This window comes from Haliaeetus albicilla, chromosome 24, assembly GCF_947461875.1.
Source record: "Haliaeetus albicilla chromosome 24, bHalAlb1.1, whole genome shotgun sequence".
Lineage (NCBI taxonomy): Eukaryota > Metazoa > Chordata > Aves > Accipitriformes > Accipitridae > Haliaeetus > Haliaeetus albicilla.
In genome coordinates, this window is record NC_091506.1 from 4,332,150 (window position 1) to 4,353,822 (window position 21,673).

A 21,673-nucleotide genomic window follows, 5' to 3' on the forward strand; every position below is an offset into this window, starting at 1 on the left:
AAGTTTAGCTTAATCTGTTTATAGATCTTGCAGTTTATCAATTTCTCACCGTAATTGTTGTAACTATTGGATTTTGAATCTAATGTTGACTATCTTTGCTATTGTATTGCTAAAGAAACTAAAAATCTGTGTGGCTCTGGTAAGGAGCTGTGTTTCTAATGCTTTAAAAGCTGTAGTTTAGTCTATTTGAGCATCCTTTTTCCTTGATAAGCTTAAAATGCAAACAGAACAGGTGTTATGTCTAACCATGCTATCTGTCTGTGACTGTTCCATGAAGTAGGATTTCTTTCCTTCTCCTTTGGAGAATAACAAAAGATTGTGGGTTTTGCTTGGCTTTTTTTTTTTTTTTTTTTTTTTGCAATAAGTTCTTCCCTGCCGTGTAACTGTGGTTCACACACCAAAATCCAGATACTGGAAAGTTTCAGTATTTCATCAAGTGTACTTGTAGACCAGAAAGCCCTTCTGCAGATCTGTCCTTCTACAGAACAGCTGAAATAAGTGAATCTTCATCAAGAAACACACCATCCTCTTCAAAAGCACAGCCCTCAGGAGCTGCTGGTTGGAGAGGCAACTGGTCCCAGCCTCTCCGAGAGCTGGCCCCTGTGCGTCTGCTGTGGGGAGTGCTGTGCCCTGACCTGGTGTCTGACACCGCTGTTGTGTTTCCTCTGGAAGTGGTGATGGTGGCATTTGGTGCCTCTCCATAAGGCACTGGGGTCCAGAAAAGGATCATGGACTTCTATTAGCTTTTTCCATGTTTTTTTTTCAACAACTTCCAAGAGGAGCGTAGTGTCTCTTTCATGTTCGTTATTCATTCAAGTCCTAGCTTTGATGCAACTTAACCTAGACTGTTGTAAGACTTTAAGCTTTTGACTTTGATCCTGTCCCAAGAATATTCTTGAGTAGGTCCATTGTGCGTTGGTTGGTTTCAGATGAAAAATCTGAACAACTTATTGTTAAGTCTGGCTTCTGACTAGAGTAACTGCAGTATTTATACTCATTTCTACAAATATTTCCAGATGACTGCAAAGCAGCTTCTTAGTAGTCAGGCTCCACTTACAAACTGTGCAACAATCTCTTGCTCATACTGCCAAAGCTCAGAAGCTGGGCTTACTGTGCAGATGTCCCATATCATGCAGGGGAAACATCAAGTAACATGAGTATGGCACTTAGCTCCTCTACTAAACTGTACCTAGCTTTTAGTGGGTGGGTGGTTTGGGAAGGCGGAGGGGAAGGGGGCTTGGTTTTCTTGGCTTATTTCATTGGTAAGAGGGCAGAATGACAGTACTCAAGAGCCATCTGTCCCAAGTGTAACTTAACTTGAAAACTGTTTTGATATCACTTGCTGAATGTACTCCAGAGTTAAGAAAGTTGCATAAGCTTCTTATCTGAAGCTAAGCAGCTTAAGGAAGTTGCAAAGCTCCACCACCTCGCGCTTCCTGCTGTTGAGCTATTTTAACATAAAATCTTCTCTTCCCCCAGCATCTGAACATCCTAATGTTACAGATTTTGATAACTTGCATAGTTAACTGCTCATGCCTTCATGTTATCCTGAAAGAACAAAAAGCTCCCAGACCTTTCACATAGTTGTGATTTCAGGGAAAAAAAAAATCGGTAAAACGTGTGAAACTGATAGAAAACAGTAGTAAGGTTAGGTGATATTAAACCTGAAGTTTTCTCCAGTCTGCTTTCATTCTTAGATGGACTCTTGATCGCTTAATGCAGAGTAGGCATGAGTTCTGGTCTGAGTCATTTGATCCCCTCAACTCCTCATCAGGTATCTGCTGCATTTCTGGGAACCCCGGATACTGTCATGGTAGAAGTTTCCAGCTGCTCCCTGAAGCTTTTTACACTGTAGTGTGAAAAGAATTGCACGTAAGCCTCAAACATACAAATCACTAATAACATAGATGTACTTTCCCTTTTGTGTCCAAGGATGCTCTCTTTCCAGCAGATAACAGTCTACAGTGATATTTTTAAGAGAACCAGGCTTGGAATTTGTAGCTGATGTGTACAACATCATACAGAAGGGGAAAACCATGTTTTATCTCTGTAGGTATCTTAGCAAAATAAGCAGAAGAAAATAATCTCCTTTATCCTTATGACCCTTTACAATACTGTAACAAAAGGAATCTTCTCCCAGCCCTTGGCTCACTGCAGCAGGGAGGGAAGAATCAGCATTTCCACCATGCTTTGAGAAAAATTTGAAGTGCATCAGTCTGGGGAATAAGCACTGCAGACAGTTAACTGTCTGCAATTCTAATTTAGATATTTCCTCAAATTCTGAATTTGTAAGGATCCAAATTTTTCCTTTCTGAAAGACTCAGTGACTTGTCCAATAAGCCTAGTTAAGGCCATAATGAACATATCATTCTTGGATTAATTTATCCCTATACTTCCTGGGAAGCAGTATTACATAGTGATGTGAATTAGCTAAATGGCACATGTGAAAAGAAGTTGAGAGAGATACAAACAGGTATTGTAGCAGAGAGCTGGTTTTCTGTTGTGTTTTTTTTTTTAATTTGCACAAAAGAAATGTTAATGTAGTGAGGCAACATGCATTTACACTTTACATGTATCAAATTTAACCCATAACAGACTTAGGGAAATGTGCCATGTTACTCTTATGAACTGGGGAGTAGAAAAGTGCTAGTGTATATTTTTCTTCTCTTTTTGTCCCTAACCAGGTCAGGTTTTGCTTTGGCAACAGAAATAGCAATGAATTTTTTTCCCAGTCATCTTAGAACTGCCTTTTGCCATCACTTACTATCAAAGTCTCAGAGTTATGCAAAGTCACATTCAATATTTGGGTGGATGTTCTGAGCAAATGGCCAACCCCAGTTACCTGGAGGAGGGTGCAACAAGCCTGATGGCGTCTGTATCTCTACAGCTGCTGCTCCTGGAGCTGGTTCCTCCCTCTGCCTCTGGCAGGGACAAGACGTGTCCTGCAGCGCTGGCTCCAGCCCCTGTTTGCTTTACAAATGCAGGCAACTATAATTCTGGGCACGCTTGTTATTTGTGTTATTTATCTGGTTCCTTTGAAATCCTCCTGAGTCCTGAGTGATGTATTATTCTGATAAATTCCTCCACACAATGCAGAGAAAACTTGTGGACTTCTAAAAAAAAAAAATACAACCCTTCATTGTTTCACTGGGATATATTTTACATACCTTAGAATTTTCTAACTAAAAGAGGCTGGTACTTTTAGAAACAAAATCCCAGCAAGGCATTATCATCAGTTGACAAAGTTCTATTATGGTATTCTTCTTCTTGACTGTGTCCAACATTTGTAGATCCAATTAATATTATAGGAATGTGAAAGAAGTCTTGAAAGCCCCCTTTGACATTAGGCTTTGAAAAATCTTGCTTCCTGGATTCATTGTGCATGGTCAGGTGAATTTAATGGCCTTGTTAGTCAAAAAAGGCTCCAAAAGCCTTTGTAGAATTAAAATTACTTTTTATGACTTAAAAAAATATGCATTGTAGGCACAGCTTCAAGTACTTTTGTACAAGATTTGTCGTAGATGAGTTTATGCTTTGTGTTCTTGCTTTAATGATACCACTTAAAGCCAGGCATAATATGTTCTTTAACGCTCTGTTTCAGCATAAGTTTCAATCTTCGCCTTCCCTCTTCTGTACAATGAAGGATGCAGAGGCGTCCCAAATATTTTAGTAATTGCAGCATCTTTCATGCCATGTCATAGATCTTACTATTCAAATTTCATATTTAACTTAGAATAACTCCTCCCTGCGAGGAAGAGTAAGAACCCATCTAATATATGTGTTGAGACACCCATGTACCCATTCTTCATAGAGGATCTTTCTTCTTAGTGAGGGTAACTCCAGAAAAACGAAATGCAGAAGATCTTGATTTCTGTAGGAACATCTGGAAAATGCTGAGGGATGCTCCCCTAATTAAGAAAAAGTATTCGGTAGGACTGTCCAGGAGCCTTTGCTGCTTTGGCTATAGCACAGAAAAATACAAACTCGGTGACAGATTGAAGTTATGTAGCATGTCTCTAGTGTAGCTGTTCATAAAGGATTTCTGTGGTCTTCTGGCCTCTTCCTCCTTCAGTGGCTCAAAACACGGGTGTGCTGTTAAAATATATAAACAGTTCCCACTCAGTGCTTTAAATAAAAGGTGGTGGTGAATTTTGCTAAAGGGAGTAAAGCAGCTTGGCTGCTTGTAGCCCACTGCTGAAGGGCTGAGCTTTCTGGTTCAGTGGGTTTATTGGTTCTTAAAGAATTATGAATTTAGTTTGAGGTCATTTCCTAGAAAAGCACTGGTCTGCAGTACACGATTAATAGTGAGAGTAATGCCAAGTGCAGTAAGACATGAAGTGAACCTTGGCGATCCAAAAGGAAAAACAGCATCTTCTGGGGTCTGGGGCTTGTTGCTACTTTCCTGTTAGACGTGGTGGAATACAACTTTTCTTCTCTGAAGAAAAGGCAAAGTGATATTTGGGAAGTGGAGCTTTTTGGTTAGCAGCTCCAGGTGTAGGTTTTCTGAAGCTGTACTTCAAACTTTTTTTGGCACTGTGAATGATTTCAGAACAATATTATTATTACTAGGATGAAATAAAACTCCTGAACCCCCCAAATTAAAATTGGGGGTTTTTTTCTGCATCCCCCTCCCTGGTGCAAACTCTATGTGGTCTCTCTGTATGATTCTGTTGCAGGTATGTTTTCCTGCTAGGGCATTTTGTACTAACCTCCCTCTCCATCTTATTTTCCATGGTTTTTAAAACTCTGTCAGACAGATTTCCCAATTCGAATTTAGTTCCTAAGTCAAGAAATTGATTTTTCAGTACTTTAGATATTCTTAGGTTCATCGCCACTGAATGTTATCTCAGTGTAGCTTTCTGTTCCTTCCAGTTTTGTTTGGTTTTTTTAAACCAAAGCTGTCAAACTTATCCAGTAAAGCCAATGCAGTCTTTATCACATCTAACCTTGTACTAATATTTAAAGAGATCTTGCTAAGTAATGTAAACACAGTTTTTTAATTTAAACACTGCTTTTTGTCAAGCTTTTTTTTTCTTTCCTTTTTTTTTTTTTTTCTGAAAGTGAGGCCTTGTTACGTGGGAAGGATAAAAGAGGGGTTTCACAGTTGCTTGGCTAACAAGTCTAGTACTTTCTTTACTGCTTTTTGTGGCCATAGATCAACTGTGGTTGCAGGTATTAATCGTGGGATAGACCCTAGTATTCCTCTTTTAGGATCAATGGAAGAAAACTCAGTTAACATTTAACTTCTAGTATTCTGCTTTTTTCAAATTACAGTCTTATGTTGAGACTCGGTGTCCTGCCTGGAGACATGAGTAACAAGGATACCTAAATAATAATTCTAATCTCTAAATTATGTGAAACTGAGATTATGTGCTGTCATTTCATTGTTCATCATGTTTTCTCCTTCTTCCACTTTACTTTCCGTCATAGGGGTCTAGGTGCTGTCCTCTTCCAGCAGTGAGTTAACAAAGCAAGTGTGTGGCTGAACTAATGCTAGAATTCATTTTGCAGTAATGAAGGGGAGCAGGGGTGTGTGGGGCAAAACAGAGAGACAGTGAGGAGTGGGAAGAGGTAGGGAAGTGTTCTATTAGAATAAAAAAAATAATTAAAAAAAACCCCAAATGTATTCTGTAGTCTTAATAGTAACCATAAAATGGTTCAATTCTGTTAAACAGTGCACTGTCGTGTGCAAGCTGATCAGCCATACTAATCAACTGAACATCTGTAGTGACTTTATATTCTCCAATGGGTATTATTTTGCCTGCTAGTTCAGTTTAAGTGTTTTTTGTGTTATAACCTCTCTTTGGGGTTAATATCTCTGCTACTAGTTTGAAATTTGGCTGAAATGCAGTATTCAAGTTTTCAGGCAATATCTCATAGTTTCTTTTTTAAAAAAACTTTGCACAAAAATACTTGAGCATTTTAAATCTATTCATAAGAGAGGAAAGTCTCTTGGGCTGAGTAACTTTTAAAGTGAAACTTCATAGACATCAATGCAGGTTAAGCTGCCTTGGTCTCAAGTAGGAAGTAGAAGGGAAGAAAAGTACTGAAATGGGTTCAGCTATAACCATTCGGCTGTGACTTTGAGCTTTTCTTTCCTTTCACATCAGTGTTCTATGCTGCAGGGGATTATTTTCTTGCATGTGACTTCAACTGAGATAATCACAGACAGGATAGATTAAGGATACCTGTGGCCATATCTCCTGAAGCTCAGTTCCTTGCTAAATTTGTGAATTCTTCTATCTAGTTCCTCCATTCCCAGGCTACAGATACTTCAAAAGAGTAAGAAAAGGCTGGGAAGACTGTATATAAAATGTAAATCTCACCTTTTTAGCTTTTTTTTTTTTGTCCTCCCTTGTTTATGTATATACTTGAAGCATTTATGCCATTTTGCCCTCTTGGTATGTTACTTCTTGGGAATTAATTTTTCTTTTACAATTAAACAGAGACAATACATCTTACCCATTGTGTGTTGGTTCTCAGGCTGTAAAAAAGCATTGTGGCTGGAGCGTATGGGGAAATGGGGCTGGTCCTTCAGCTTGCAGGGTGAGGTGTCAGCTTGGGACTGCAATGGTGCATTCCCCCGGTGCTGTTTTTGTCCGTTATCTTCAACCACGTAAGATGGTTTGATGTGAGTTACTCCCTGTGAGTAGTTGCTTTGATGAGGAGCACTACGCGTGGCCCAGTGTTACACTTAGCTTCTCCATCACTGGAGGCAGTTTGAAGGATGCATTGAGCTTTGGAGCAGAGGACTTTTCAGAGGAGCCTGTTGTTGTTGGCTTCCTCACCCAAACTTCTCCATGTCTCAGCAGCGAGTTGCATTTTCAATAACATCTGTCCAGTGCAGCTATATTGGTTTAAAGACCGTTGTACTTGAAGATGTGTGCTGACCTTAAAAACAAGGGTTTACTGCTAGTTCAGTGATGCATATGACGCTTCACCCTTGCCTACCGTGGCAAAAACTGTAGATGTCTAATAGCTAAAGAAGAAACAATAAAGGATCCCCTGTGTTCACCTGCAGGCTGCTGCTTCTGCTTATCTGGCCGGGAGGCAGAAAACAAGCCTTTGGGGTCTGTCTCGGGTCGGCTTGCCTACAGGTCATCTCTTCCTCTTGGCTTGCTTCTGCTTGGAGGGAGAGAAAAGAAACCTGTGTGTGAGACTTACGGAAGGAAGAGAAACTTTCCATTACTGCTCACATGGAGCAATGTGTCTCACCAGCAAGTTTGCATCAATTTTTATGTCAGTTTTGGTCTAGGGAGTTTCCCTCATCGGTATTGGTCAAGAAGAAAGAAATATATGGTGTAATAGTAAAACATTAAATTCACACCTTTGTGTAAGTGTACAAATGTGCCAGAGGAGCTATGTAGGGGACAATCATTTGCCTTAAACTCATATAATACAATTGCTTGGGTTTTTGATGTATTATCCACTGTAATAACTCCCTGCTAAGTTAGGTACAAAGCTGAATTAGTGGTTAAAAAAAACCAAAAAAAAACCAGTGCAGAAAACCTGGCCATCAGACCTCTGAAATGTAATGCAGGAAAGGCTGTCCTTTCTCACTGAGTAAATTGGCCAGAAAAGTCTGCATTAAAATGTATTATTAAAGACTTTAAAACATGAAATCTTGGAGACTTTTTCCATTTAAAAGCAAAGTTGAGTCCAAACTTTTGTGGGAAGCCACAAGGCCTGCGGTGATGTTCAAATGGGAGAGGTGCAGGTGGAGCCCAGGCACTTAGAGGCTCTTGTCCTCAAATCTCTGCTAGGAATTTTTTTCCCTTTCCACTGGAAACAAAGAAGAACTGTATTGCTTTTTCTGGAAAAAGCCTGGTTAATGCAATACACAGGTCATGTTTTAAGTTTTGTTTGGGTGTTTTAAGTAACTAAAGAGGTGGTCATGCATTGAGGATTTCTTGCCTGTATTGTTATGCATATGACAAAAATGCCATTAAAATTGAATAAATTTTCTTGTAGGCACTTGAGCATTAATGAGACTTCTGGAAGGAGGAAAGGGGATGAGAAAGAAGGGATTTTTCTGCAATTGTTTGTTTAGTATACATTATTAGATTGTTACATATTTTTTATATATATAGCTAGCTGTAAATATGTGTGTATGTAATGTGTGTATACATATACACAGATAGCAACATGTTTTACTGTTTAACCTACAAAATCTCTTAAGTTTTTTTCAAGCCCAGAGTGTACTGACTGTCAGCTATAAAGTTATGAGAAAACTCATTCTGTGTCTAATATGTTGTAGTTTAAATTCTCAGCTTAAGGAAAAGTTTAATGTGATAGAAATGTTGAGTTTCTGTACGGTCTCCTGTAGTGAGGGAGACCAGAAAGGCTAGAGTGTACATTTTGATGAGTATTTTTGGGACTGAGAGCAGTGGTATTTCTTACAGGGAACTTTGTAAATCAGAGTAATTTGTCAGGAGAAGTTAGTTAAACACAGGGGCCTGTTGGTGTAAATTTTGGTGCAGTCTGGTGTTGAGAGTATTTCTGTGGTGGTTTCTATGCTTTTGAGTTGCAGCACCCTGACGGAGTAATATATTGTCAATGCTTTTTAAGTGGATTGACTACATTGCTGTTTTGTCTGGTGGCATTTAGTGGTCTGTCTATGGTTAGGTTTTTTGTTTTGTTGTTTCATTTTTTTTAATCTTTCTGTGTTGGGAGGAAGTTTAGGAAGTGCTTGGGGTTTGTGTTGGATTTCTTGTTTTGTTTTTTTTGCAAGTGCTTGAAGACGGTCTGTTATTACTCTGTGGCACTTCTTTGCTCCCTAGATACTTCAGTTCAGGTCAGTGGAACTGCCGGAATTTCAGTTACCAGGATTCGGAGCCCATCTCAAGGGTAGGATGAGTCTTGCTTGTTTTATGTAGATACTGCATTTCTGTATGGGAGAAATCTGAGGGAGAACGGCATGTTCTGTTTAAAAAAAAATATTTGAACTAGGTGGTATTACTGTGGTCAGTAAGATTATTGGAAATTCATCAGTCCTTAAATTTTTGATGAAGAGGGGACTACTGACAAATTGCTGTAGGTAACCCTCGGAGCCAGGTCAGCAAACGCCGATCAGTATTTGTGGGGCTCCCTGTCCAGGTGAGGCAGTGCCCTGCGGGAGGTGGAGGTTAATGCTGGCTGCAGCAAGGCAAGATGTACAGATCAACTTTATTCTGGCCTAGGAATATCAAAGTGAAATTAGCTATGCAATGCAAAGTGATGAGTTATATTTGGGCAACCATGCAGGATAAAAGAAGCTTTTGAAGTTACGATTTGTAGGCGATGGAACCAAAGGTGTTTTAAAAGAAATACTGTATTATTTGTATCTCACCAGAGACCACTCTCCATATGTAATACAAAGGTTCCTTATATGGGAATGAGGACTGGCTAATAAAAGTAACCCTAACTGCCAAAGGTCAGTCTTATTTTCAGACTTAATGTTGGCTCATGAGCAACATCTCTTGCCATCCCAAGGATAGCTGTGCTAATGCTCAGCAAGTACTCTGGCAGCCCTGGAGGGCAGGTAATGCAAATGCAGATATCGTAGTCATCCGAGTTATGGAAATAGAAATCAGGTAGTCGGGTCCCACTTTTTTCCCCCCACTGCAGCTGCACAAGGCATAGTTCATCCAACTTCATATGTGATTTGTCCAATGGCTTTGATTTATTTATCATAATTCTAGAGCCTTAGATTATTTTGAAGTGATTTGTGACATCTTGTCATTTGGGTTCAAAGAATTTCTGACCTCTGGAAGTACCTGTCTTGGAACGCCTGGTTGAAGGTGATGACCCATATGTGTTATCAAAAGGGTGTCTGAAATTGGTAAGTTACAGGGGGAAAGCCTCAGGCATACAAATTATAGGAACAGGGGCGTGAAAATAACAGAGGAAATACTTTATTTGTGACAGGTCACTCTTCTGGGGGGAAAAAAAAAAAAGGCTTTTTGAAGTTGGTTATTGGTTTGAAATATTGTTATTCCAAGAAAGGAGGAATTAATAGAGCGCAGGTCATGTCATCAAGGGTGCACTGCAATTTTAACATTACAGTACATTAATCATAGGGTTTTGAAATGCAAGAGGCTGTTTTACTGATGTTGCATAGCATGAGTTTGGAAGGCATTTAATAATCTACTGAAGTATAGAGGAATGTATAAGTATAATGGTAATAAATGGAGGTATTTAAAGTAGCAGCAGAAGTTAGCTTTTGGCGATGACTGGTGAATATATATTTTTAAATTGTAATAATGCTTATAGGGAATTTCAAACTTTTCTTTGTGCTAAATAGACAAGATTCCTGTAGATAGAGAATTTTTACCAAGAAGTTGCAGCCTGAAAGTTTTGCTACACTGTAAAAAAGCTCTTTCTTCCTTTATTATTTGGAAGTACAGTTTTGGCACTGAAGATAAGATTTTTACTTGGAAACTGGAAGTGAGCTGGATAGTAACTAGGGCACACAAAGTCCGTATGCAGATGAACACTGCAGCAAACCTACAAGTCTGCTCCTCAGGGCTCAAGAGCCATCCCTCGGCAGCAAGGACAGAATCCGCACTTGCAACCGTATCAGGACTGTGCTCATGCCGTTTGAAAAGAAATGTCTTTGCTGATGCCTGTGTAGTTAATATTGTCATAGCAGGTGTTTGTTCAATCGGTGTCTTTATTCTACCCCTTCTGTGAGTAGAGGTCTTGTTTCTTTTTTTAATACTAGCAGCTCTGTAACTAAACTTTTCAAAGTATTATGGAAAGAGAACATGAAATATCATTTTCGTTTGTTTCTGATAAACTGTCAGCCTGTCAGCTGCAAGCCATGATTGTCTGGACAGAAAAAGCAAATAGTATCAAGATAAGTTTTCAGGTCTTGAGTGAGCTTCTGTGCAAATCTGTTTTGTCTCATCAACTTTCATATTTCATGAAGTAAGGTAGAAAAGAGGAATGTAATTCTGTTTTAATTTAATACCTATATTTTGAACTTGAAAAATTAACAGATCAGTGTAACATCTTCACTGTACCAACAACAAAAATAGGCATAATTTAGTTTTTAATGACAGTAATTAAACATACCATCAAACTGTGTTCGGAATAGGTCTTACATATATCTTGGGTCTGAAGTTGCTGTTGCTTAAAAGACCTAACGGATTTTAAATTGTATCACGTAATTGATTAAATGGAAAGACTTAAAAGAGATTCTGATAAACATTCCCCTGTAAACTTAGGGGAAAAATGCAAAGCTGGTTCTTTTGTGAAGCGTTCCCATGGGTGTCCCAAAATTGATTGAGGTGGGCTGTCTCTGCAGGTGGTGCAAAGTAAAGACCTCTGGCTAGATTTGAAGAGGCTCTCAAATTGTTGATACAGAGTTGTGGAAGGTGGTGGTCTTAAAATAAAGTAGGATTCCTGAGGACTTTAAGATAAATGTTATTCCTTAATTATTTTGTTTTTGCAACTTCACTGCTTTTAAATCCCTGTGGTAAAAGGCTCAGCTGAGTTAAAGCTTTCTTTAGTGGTTATAGCTCTTAAATGGAAGAACTGCAGATACCGAGTTCAGTAAACCCTGTTGGTGTGTATTCAGTGACGAGTAAGAGGTATAAAGCAGAGATGCTCTGTGATGCTGTTTGTGGAAAGATTAGTATACAGGGAGAGTGGGCATTCAATTACTACAAATGTTCTTTGTTGACCTGTGTGGTCTCTGTACTGGTGAGATTTTGATCAAGTGCAAAGGGTGGATGGGCAGGTGAAGCAGGAGACTGTGGCTGAAAGTCAATAAATGCAGTGAGACAAGAGAAGCTGCAATAAAACTCTCCACAGAACAGTTGCTGGTTCTCCTATTTTAAGCTTTTATAAATTAATTGTGTTTAAAATGATGCTTCTAACTAAGTCTCTGCTAATGACACACTGGAGGTGACTTTAATCCTACTTAGTGCTTAGTATGGTGAAGTTTCTCTAAAACTTTCTTCCTCCTTTTTGCGCTTACAGTCCAGCATCATCAGGATGATTTGTCTATTGCTGATACCCCTGTAGGGATGGGAAGGCTGAGGAAGAGCCACAGGCAGCCTCACAACTGCTACCTGCAAAGGCTGCTTCCTAATGAGTGGTGCTACCATGCAGCTGTGGAACAAAGATCTAATGAGACCCCAAAGGAGTCAGAGCAGCCACGATTATCCTTGGAGCACCATTTTAAACTTTTCTTTGGAACAAGCCATGGTATTGCTTAGCAAGTTTTTTGGTTTTTGTTTTTTTTTTTAACTCTATTGTTTGCCATGCTTCTGTAGCTTTTAACTGGTCAATTCTTATTTATTTACAGTCTTTCAGGTATGTTAGATGCATTTGCATTTCTTTCAGAAGTATGCTGCCAGTACTGGCTCTGTAATGTTCAATACTTCCTCTGGGTTTTGTTTTTTCAAAGCCTTTCCAATCTCTAACATTGAATTACTCAGATACCTTAATCTCTAGATTTGCCTATTAGATGATGTCAGAGTTGAGTTAACTATTTCCTTCAAGTGACAGAAACCGCTTCTGAGTTCTCATCTTGAGCTGGCACTGTGTCTGCGTCAGTGGAACAAATAACAGATATAAGGGGTTTTTGGGGGGTTTGGGGGGGTTTTTTTGTTGGTTTTTTTTTAATTTAAAAAAAAAAATATGGTCAACTCTGTCATTGGATAGGTCTGCTTGTGACTTGATATTTCCATATACCTTTAGCACTTTTGAGTTGGATTCATCTCAACAGAGACAGATCCCGGTGAACGGGGCGATCTTGGTATAGGAGCAAAGTCTAGAGATTAGTTAGTATTAGAGAAAGACCAGCTTGATAAACTGTGTGCAAACGTAGTACTGTTACAGTGGTTTTGTTGTATTTCTTTTGGATTTTCAAAAGCCTACGATTGTAGCATTTATTTATTTGTTTATTTCACTGAGCATGGAAAAGTAAGTGTGTAGTTACCATACAAAGCTAGTATATTTTCATCATGGCCCTGCTTCCCATCGGTCTTAGAGTATGGAAAATAAGAGGCAGAGGCTTGATTCAGTCATGTGGAAGATAAGTCTACCATGTAGGTATTCATCATTGAAACAAAGTATATTGGGTAGTTTTTCACAGCCAGTAATTTAATTTTGAGGGAGACGAGAAGTGGATATTCCTGTTCCTTCCTCCCAGCCCCTGGCCAAAAAAAAAAAAAAAAGGCTACTTGAAGTTGCTGAGGGCTATTCCACACTAATCAGTGCATCTCGGTTTTATGATGCCATGTGGAGATGACTTTATCATTAACTAGAGTGTTAATCTCATAATTTATCAAGATGAGATTCTAATAATTCTTTCCCTTTGCAAAGATATGCTGACCTCTAGTGTCAGTACATCAGTTTATTTTCTGTTTTGTGGTTTGTGATCAATACAGAAAAATAAGTTCTAGGTCTCTGTAGCTCTCCTGAGTTCCAGGAATTTCTGATTAATTTAGACTCAGTGACACTACAAATTCCTCCAGCTCATACTCAAAGTTTAACTTGAACTTGTCAGTCAGATTTGACAAGTTCCATTTCTATATATAGAAATAAAAATTCCACCTTTGGGGAACTACTGCTTTTTACACTTGACTCTGGGTAGTAAAAATTCAGGTCACTGAATAAAATTACTGACTCTTGAACCTTTCCCAAACTTTCTATTTCTTTCAGACTTTCTTGTCCATCACTTGCTATATTATATGATCTGAAAGTGCATGGGGTTTGGAAGGCAGGGAGCCCGTGGTGGGTCTCACGCTTTGCAACCCTTCATGTTCGTATTGGCAGCACGCTGGGATGGTGTCAGCAGAGAAAACCTCCTTTCAGCTTCTTTTCTTTAATGGGAAGGCTGTTGCTCAACAATGAACTGAGGAGAAACTTCAAGAATGTTATACTTTGGTGTCTGCTTGGTGTTAAATGGGTGCGCATATGAATTTGCATCTTCCTTTGTAAAGAACTGACATGTTATTGAGCATAAGGATACATTTATCTGGCTTAAAGCTATAAATTTGAACACTACCAAGTGTCATGTTTTAAAAATGAAATTTTGGGGTATTCAGGAATAGAGCCTAGATTAGCACAGTCTTACAGAACAGAGAGAAAATGAAGCATTTAAAGCAACTTAAACCTTACAAGGTTAGCTAGCTGGTAACTACCATTCTCTCTTTTAGAGATTAAAATTTATTAAAATATAATGCAGGCAGAGGTTGGGATGTATTTTTATGATTTTATACCCACATATAAAACTTTTCAATTCTTTTAGCTTCTACCGAAGCACTTTTTTTCTGGCCTGAAATGGATCTATCATTTTCTGCTTTGCCCAGAGCACTTAAGGAACAAAATCAAACTAATTTAGCTTCTCCATCATTTTTTTTTTTTCCTTCCTTGTTAGACTGCAAGAAAGCTGACATATAAGAGTGACCTACTTAAGTATTCCTATTCCACCTCCTCCCCTCTCCCCTTTCTGCCCTTCTGGCTATCCTCACTGCTCAGGGCAAACATTGCAGCTATAAAATCGCTAGTTTCTATGGGCTGGGATGGTGATGCTTAGGGAGGATTTAGCATTGCAGCTGAAAACTGGGGCTGTCCCAAGATGTTCCTGTGCCAGGCTGGCATGGCTTCTGATGGCTGTGGGAGCAGCCGGTCCTCCAGCAGCACGGCCGGGGCTGGGTGGGTGTTTGGTTCTTCTGCTTCTGGTCTCTGGGTGCCCACGGATAATGTTCCTTAGCGGAGGGCTTTGCAGATGGCCCTTGGAAACACAGGGTGGGGAGTGACCAAACCCAAGTTTTCCATTTCAATAAAAAGTATTTTTCTCATTTTCTGTTTGGTTTTTGGTTTGTGGTTTTTTTTGGGTTTTGTTTTTGTTTTTTTTTTTTAAGAAAAAAAAAGTCTTGAACTGCAGATCTGACACAAAACAGGTTTCTACCTTCCTTTATGTGATCTCTTCAGTATGTGCATCTGACCTCAGGGTTTTTTTGGCTCCAGGAAAGGAAGAATTACAGTGTCACTTAAGCACTGTTGTAGGTTTTTTAACATGCAGACTTACCAGAATTTATTGTGCTTACATGACTCCTTTCGGAAACCAACAATGTTTTAGTTGCATATGATAAACTTCTTCAGCTCTTAGTCTATAAGGACTAGGTGTGGTTCCTCAAACTGTCTCATCCAGAGAGCTGCCTGGGGGTGGGATGTTTCCCCCTCACTTTTCAGGTACTTGGGAATTGCCGTACCCCCGTACCCCTGCAGTAAGATTCCCTCTTGTACCAGCTTTGCTGGCAGCAGATACCTGCTGAGCGATCAGTACTTATTACTTGATAGAAATGCACATTTTTGGGTTTGCTTATTTTCTGTTTTAGAAACACATGAAAAAATCAGAAAGTGATACCTCTGACCGTACGGAGGAGAGGATTCCGCTGTCGGTGCTGCGTGCCTTGCTGCGGAAGCTGATCAGTGTACCCTGCGTGAGCCGGGATTGCAGGATGCCAAAAGATACAGTTCTTGTGGCAAAGGGCCATGCCATGTTTTTCTGGGGAGCTGAAATTCTCCTAGCAAATCATGGGGTGGGGTTGTATCAGAGTGTGTGATCTCTTTTTCTGGGGTGCTTAGCTTGAGATTCAGACACCTGATTTACAGAAGTATTATAAACTTTCAACTGTAATGTGAAATGCAGTTCACGTGGAAAAATCAAGTTCGGACATCTCAGATTTGGTTCCTCAGAATTAATAGTTGCTTTCTTGACCTTAGTATTTCTGTGCATTGATCTGTAGACTAATTTCAGGAGGAACCGTTTGGTTTGGTCTGGTCTGTGTACTGCAGAACCTCAAATTTTGCCGAGCTACCCTTGCTCTGAAGAAAGGATGCTGTGGAAGTGACACACACAAAGTATGAAGGCCATAGTTGTTGTACAACTTCAGAAAATTTACTGTAAAGCCTTTTTAGGAAAAAATACAAGTAAAAGAACAATGTCATACCCAGGCTAGTAGAATTTGGCAAACTGTTTATCATCTGGCTGGTAACAAAGGTAGAAAGGGAAGCTAGCGAACTAGTCCATAGCATGTCATTACACCTGATGCACTTGAGTGCAACGTGCTCACCGGTGGTTTTTTCGGTTGCTAGATCTTCCTCTTCAGAATTCTACAATGCTGTTACGCACATTGAGTACAGATCTAGTATGGAAAACAAACAAAAAGTAATGAGTTTGACATGACTTTAAATCAGTTATTGCATGTGTTCAGATTGTTGCTAGCACAGTGATACAAGGCAAGTGCAATGCAAGCTGTTCTTGTAACAGATGCATTAAACTACTGTACTTTGTGTCTGATTGCACCTCATGTACTCTCTCTTTTCCTTTAAAACTACTGTTTCTTACAAATAAATGATTGCTGGAGATTGGTGAGAAGCAGGAACTACAGAATCAACTTACCCATCAGTTCTGCTGCTGCTGAATTATCTAACACCTTATATACATACCTAAATGTGATACATCTATGAACCCTTCTGTGGGTGGTTAAGTCTTAGGAAAAAAGAGGAACATTAGAGGGTCTGTCAACTTTGTATTTATTAAAAAGCGCATTAACAAGGAAGCCAGTTCAGAGGCATCATCATGGGATTCAATTTTATTTGTTGTTTTAACAGGTTAAACCTTGCCACCTGGACGACTAAACATATAGTTCACCTGAGACCGAACCAGAATTACTGAATTTAGGTGACTGAAGATGCTGCTTCTGTGGAAACAGCTGTTCCTGGTATCATTTGTTGGCTGTCTTGGAGGTAACAATATATAAGAATCTCTAACTTCTAGTTTAGAGCTATGCATAAGTTTCCAGATTCCAGATTTGAACTGCACTTGAGGAATAGAACCGTGGAGGCTTTGAAATGCAAATGTCATGTAGAGTTTAGAAACCAAGCATGCAATACGTACCTTACATAATACAAAATACTAACGGTGAATTAATTAAAATAAACTTTTTCCTCCAAAGTTACTACATAAGGCTATGCTTTCAAAGCAAGCAGAAGATATTTGAATACAGTAAGGATGTTATTAGTAATGCGTGCATTGTGGGCATGCTGATTTAATAGCTGCAATATGTGTTTTTCTTTAACTGCAGACTTTAAATTCTTACTGTAACTGGGGATGATTACCGTAGCTTTTGTCAAAACTTTTTGTTTACTTTAGAATTGGTTTATTCATGAGGACTAGTGCTATGTTATCACTGCACCAATTTAGCAGTTCAGAGGTTTGCTTTTCCTACTCTGCCAGACAATAAACCAGCTAATTCTCAGTGTTTGGAACTTGGGCTGCTTTTCAAGTTCTCTCTCTCTCTCCTGCCGCGTTAGCTCTTCTGACTCGTTTTTCTTTACCTTATTGAGGTCAGTGCTCACAGCAGCAGCAGAAGTCACTTGCTTTTCTTGGTGATCTCTTCGTTCAGCACGTGTTCTGCTTGAGCATCCCTAGTAATGTCAAGGTGTGTGTGAAGGAGAGAGGAGAGGCCCCTGTTCTGTCCTCAGGGGTTGACTCTTGGTGACTTTGGTGCGCATTGGCATCGCCAGGGTTGCAAAGAGCAGGTATAGCTGATAGTGCCCAAATTACCTATGTGCATCCTTTTCAGAATGGTCAGCGCTGCTTTGAGAAGGAGGGTAGTATATATGCACATGCTTGAATTGAAACATGTAAAGCACATGGTTTATAGCCCAGGTCTACTGTGACTAGATGTGTTTTCTTTGCAACACCTCTAACGCAGGGATGGATGGAGAGAGACCTTGATGCTGTGGCTGGCCTGTGCAGTCACCTGGCTGTGATTACTTACTGATGCTGCGGTGTGTGCTGTGCCAGCCTCTTCTCTCATTCCCCTTCCTCCGGTAGCTGCTGCTTATGTTCTCGCTGCCCTCAGGAGGATTGAATTCCTGCATGATGTGCACAGAAATGTAACTGAGTAAGGTATATGGATTTAGCTGTATATGGAGACTCAGAAAGCCAGGATTTGCTTTCGGCTTAGGCAAAAACTTTGAAGAAAGGGAAGCCACGTTGTTAAACCAATCTGTAAAGTGAAAGGTGCTAATATTATCTCTATCAAATCCAAATGTTCTTCTACAGAAAAAGAAAATCCCAAGAGACTTAAAAATAAAAATTACTTTTCCTGCAAGACTACTTTATGGATTGCTTTCTGAAAGAGGTGTTGGGCATTTCTGACACTGAAACAATCATAAAAGGCTTGCACAGAATTACTAGTTGAAATAGAGGGACTTTCCTTTTCTCCCCTTTAAACTGCTGGGAGCAAAGCTACCTTTTTAATAATACTTCTGAGTAGACACTGTATTACTGCTGGGTCCATGCTTTCCCTGTGTCAGTCTGGCCCACCCTGCTGCTGTGTCCTAAGCCAAGCAGTAAGCGTGACTCTCTTTGAGCCCGTGAAAATCCCAAAACAGTGAGGGAGAAGGTGGCAGGGAGCTGTTTCCCTACAGGAGGATTAGAGGTAGTGTGCTGTGGCATTGCTCGATGCCGCTCTTGTACTTCCAGCTCTTCTCTTTGAGCAGCAAACATGTGCAGCAACAGTGCTGCATGAGGCAGGAGTGTGAAGTTGTGAGCATCCTGTGTTAGCTAGAAAGTGGAGCCATCCCAGCCAGGGCTGTGCCCCTCTTTTGGTCTGCATCTGGAAATACCCGAAGTTGAAAGTGTGTTTGTGGTCTTAAAACTACTTGTAGCACAGAGTGGACTTACAACCTTCATCTCTGTTATTGTTGGGGAGTTACTTCTAAGGCTAATTAGCTGCTGGTGCATCTGAATTGGCAAAATTTGACTTTATAAATGTCAGCAAAACAATTAATTGTTGCAGAATGTATGTACGTGCTTCTGAACCTCTCATATGTAACTTTGGATTTCTGCTGACTGTTCAGTACAGTTGTTATTCAAAGGAGACATATTATTTGTTAATTTAAATATAGACTAAGCCAAACCATTTTTTGTTTTTAAAGTGATTCATTGATGTAGTGAAGGTTACTGTGGGGAAAAAAAAAGGTAATATCCAAACATTAAAAATCGTTTGCTACCTAAAGATTTTTTCAAAGTGTAGTCTTGCTGCTTTTGATCTGCTGAATATTGGTCTTGTTATATTTACATTGCAATACTTAACTAAAATGTATGAATAATTGTCACGCAATAAATCACTTGTATTGGTGATTGGTATCATGCATGTTATTTGTAGTAGAAGGAATGACTTCATTATGTTCATGGTTATGTTAGTGTTAGATGAGTATTGATGCTAAAAAAAAAAAAGGGGGGGCCAGGTTTTTAATCTGTTAGAAGTAACTTCTTTAAGTTTTTCAGTTGATACAAGATAAGGCCTAATAACTTATCTTGCTGTAGGTTTTAGTTATATTTGTACAATTTAATAGTTATCCTTTGAATCGTAACAAATATCTGAGATACAACTAGTATAAGAGGGAAGGCTAAACCCCCCCAATATTTCGTTCATAGAGAACATACAGTAAAATGTTCTTTTGAAAAACTAGAATCATTCTCTACCCTTCTTGAAGTTGTATCTTTTTAAATTGCAAAGCATGCAAATCTTCTGCCTTGATGTGTTCAATTTAAATATGCTTTTTTTTTTTAAATGAAAAAAACCTTTGAGAAAATACACGTGGTAGCATTCAGACCCAGGAGGGTAGGTAACTCTTAAAGCACAGGATTCTCCTTGTCTCTCAGGCACTGCTGATGTGTTACGAGCAGTAGTAGGAGAAAGCTGTAAACATCCCTAGTTGGAGACTTGCAAACAACTACTTGGAGTGTGAGCTGCAACACCTGTAGAACTGTTGGGGTGACACCCTCAAAGCTTTACTTAGATCACTTTGACCTTGGTAGTGGTTCATGTGGAGAAGTACATAACCTCCTTCTACAAGGATGAAAGATTTTTCACCCATATGTTGAAGGACTTTTTTATCCTTTAATCTTTCTCACATTTTTATTTCATGTCATCTCAGTTCTTTTGGGTCACATTTAAAAGCAACTTAGATGAAAGCAAGTTTTGTTTTTGCTGCCTATGAGGAAGGATAGCCTTAAGGATCCAGAATGAATGGCAAGGTTTCTTATGTTAAACTGTATTAATACCGAGTGTACCAAATGACTTCCTGAAAAAAAAATCTAGTCATAAATGCATGGTTCTATGCAAATGTAACTGCAGAAAGAGACACAGTATGAAAGGGATGATGTTAGCTGCAAATTAACCAATTCACATATCTCAAAGTTCAATATTTTTCAATAGCTAAGTTGTCATTGACTATCATTGAGTTTGCTAATAGAGAAATGTTTGTTATTCAGCTAATTACTAGTAGAATACTTAATTTCTAACGACCATTGCAGTAACAAGGAAAATGTTGCTAATATTTTGAAGTTCAAATGATTTCTGGTCTTGTGTAAGACTGTCCTCTTTCTGTGTTCATCCTGCTAGCCCTTCTTTGCATCTATTTCAGTTCATCTGCCTTCAGTTAGGGTACTTCCCAAATGTCAGTTTAGTAGCCATGGGGAGTTGGTAGATTGGAAGACCAGCAAGAAGTCAAGGAAAAAGCTATTTTTCACATTGCCAAAAGCCAGATGGCTTGGTGGAGCAGGACTGCTTGGAAGCCTTGAGCCCCCATAATTGATGTATATATCCCTGACTTAACGTTGTTATATTGCTGTCATTGAGAATGTTGCTTGGAGTTACAGTCAGCACTTGCAGAGACAAGAGTTTGAGCCAGATGTAATTTGCTGAACAGCCCAAATTGAGCATTTCCAGCTGCCTAACCCATCTCACTTGAAACTCTGCAGAAGGTCTCAATCCTGACATACAGATCTTGTGCTATTTGGAGACTGGGCACGTGTTTAGCGCTAACATTACCTGTTTGCTTCAACTACTTGAATGTTATTAGTGAGCTGCATGCTTCTAAAATCCATTTGGGAATCCTATAGTTTAGGATTGAATTAGCTTGAATTTATTTCAAGCTGGATTTTAGTAAGACCACACTGTAAATGTAAAATAAGTTGTTAAACTGTTTTGAGAATATTACTTTTAACCTATCATTAAGATAGATCAGCAGGTATTCTGACTCTCTGTAGAAAACAATTCTTGTGCTCTGCTTATAAGCAAAAAGACAGTTAAGACTTGTCTGCAGTTCAGTGTTATGAAATAATATCATAGCTACAGAAATGGAGATGCTGCTGATCTTGGCTTATAAACCTTGACATTCTCTGTCCTTACAGGTAATGTATTTCAAACTAGTTCCCTTATTGCAGTGCCCTATATTGAATTGCTTTTTGTTTATCCTGTGTGAATCTTCACAGTTCATCAAAGTGGGGATGTGAGAGTATCTAATGAAAAAAAACCCAAAACCAACAGGCCCTTGGGTTTTTGTTTATTGACGTATGCTTATATCTGTATGATTAATGATCCTGTGGTCTTTTTGTCCATTTACCTTGGGGAGCAAAAAGGCAATTACTTAGCATTAAATATATATATATATGGAGTTTCAAAATGCCTACCTTGTTAGAAAAGGAATTTCAAAACACATACTTCAGTATTATTATGTTTGAAGTAGTTCTTCAGAGTAATTTAAAGATAAAAAGGAATAAAATATGCAAAACAACATTAACAGTTAAAGTGCAAAACTAAGCCATGATCTGTGGTGAAGTCATAAATTGATTCCAGGTGTGTTACAACTT

At 39.1% G+C, this 21,673-nt stretch overlaps 1 protein-coding gene across 1 annotated transcript in view; it reads left to right on the plus strand.

The window, feature by feature from the left end:
- CNTN3 (contactin 3) overlaps positions 1–21,673 on the plus strand; it is a 113,577-nt gene that overhangs the window by 13,496 nt on the left and 78,408 nt on the right. Inside the window, exon 2 of the mRNA XM_069811829.1 lies at positions 16,615–16,749. Within this exon, the coding sequence (XP_069667930.1) occupies positions 16,695–16,749 (55 nt within the window). The 5' untranslated portion in view covers positions 16,615–16,694. The remainder of the gene's footprint in view (positions 1–16,614; positions 16,750–21,673) is intronic.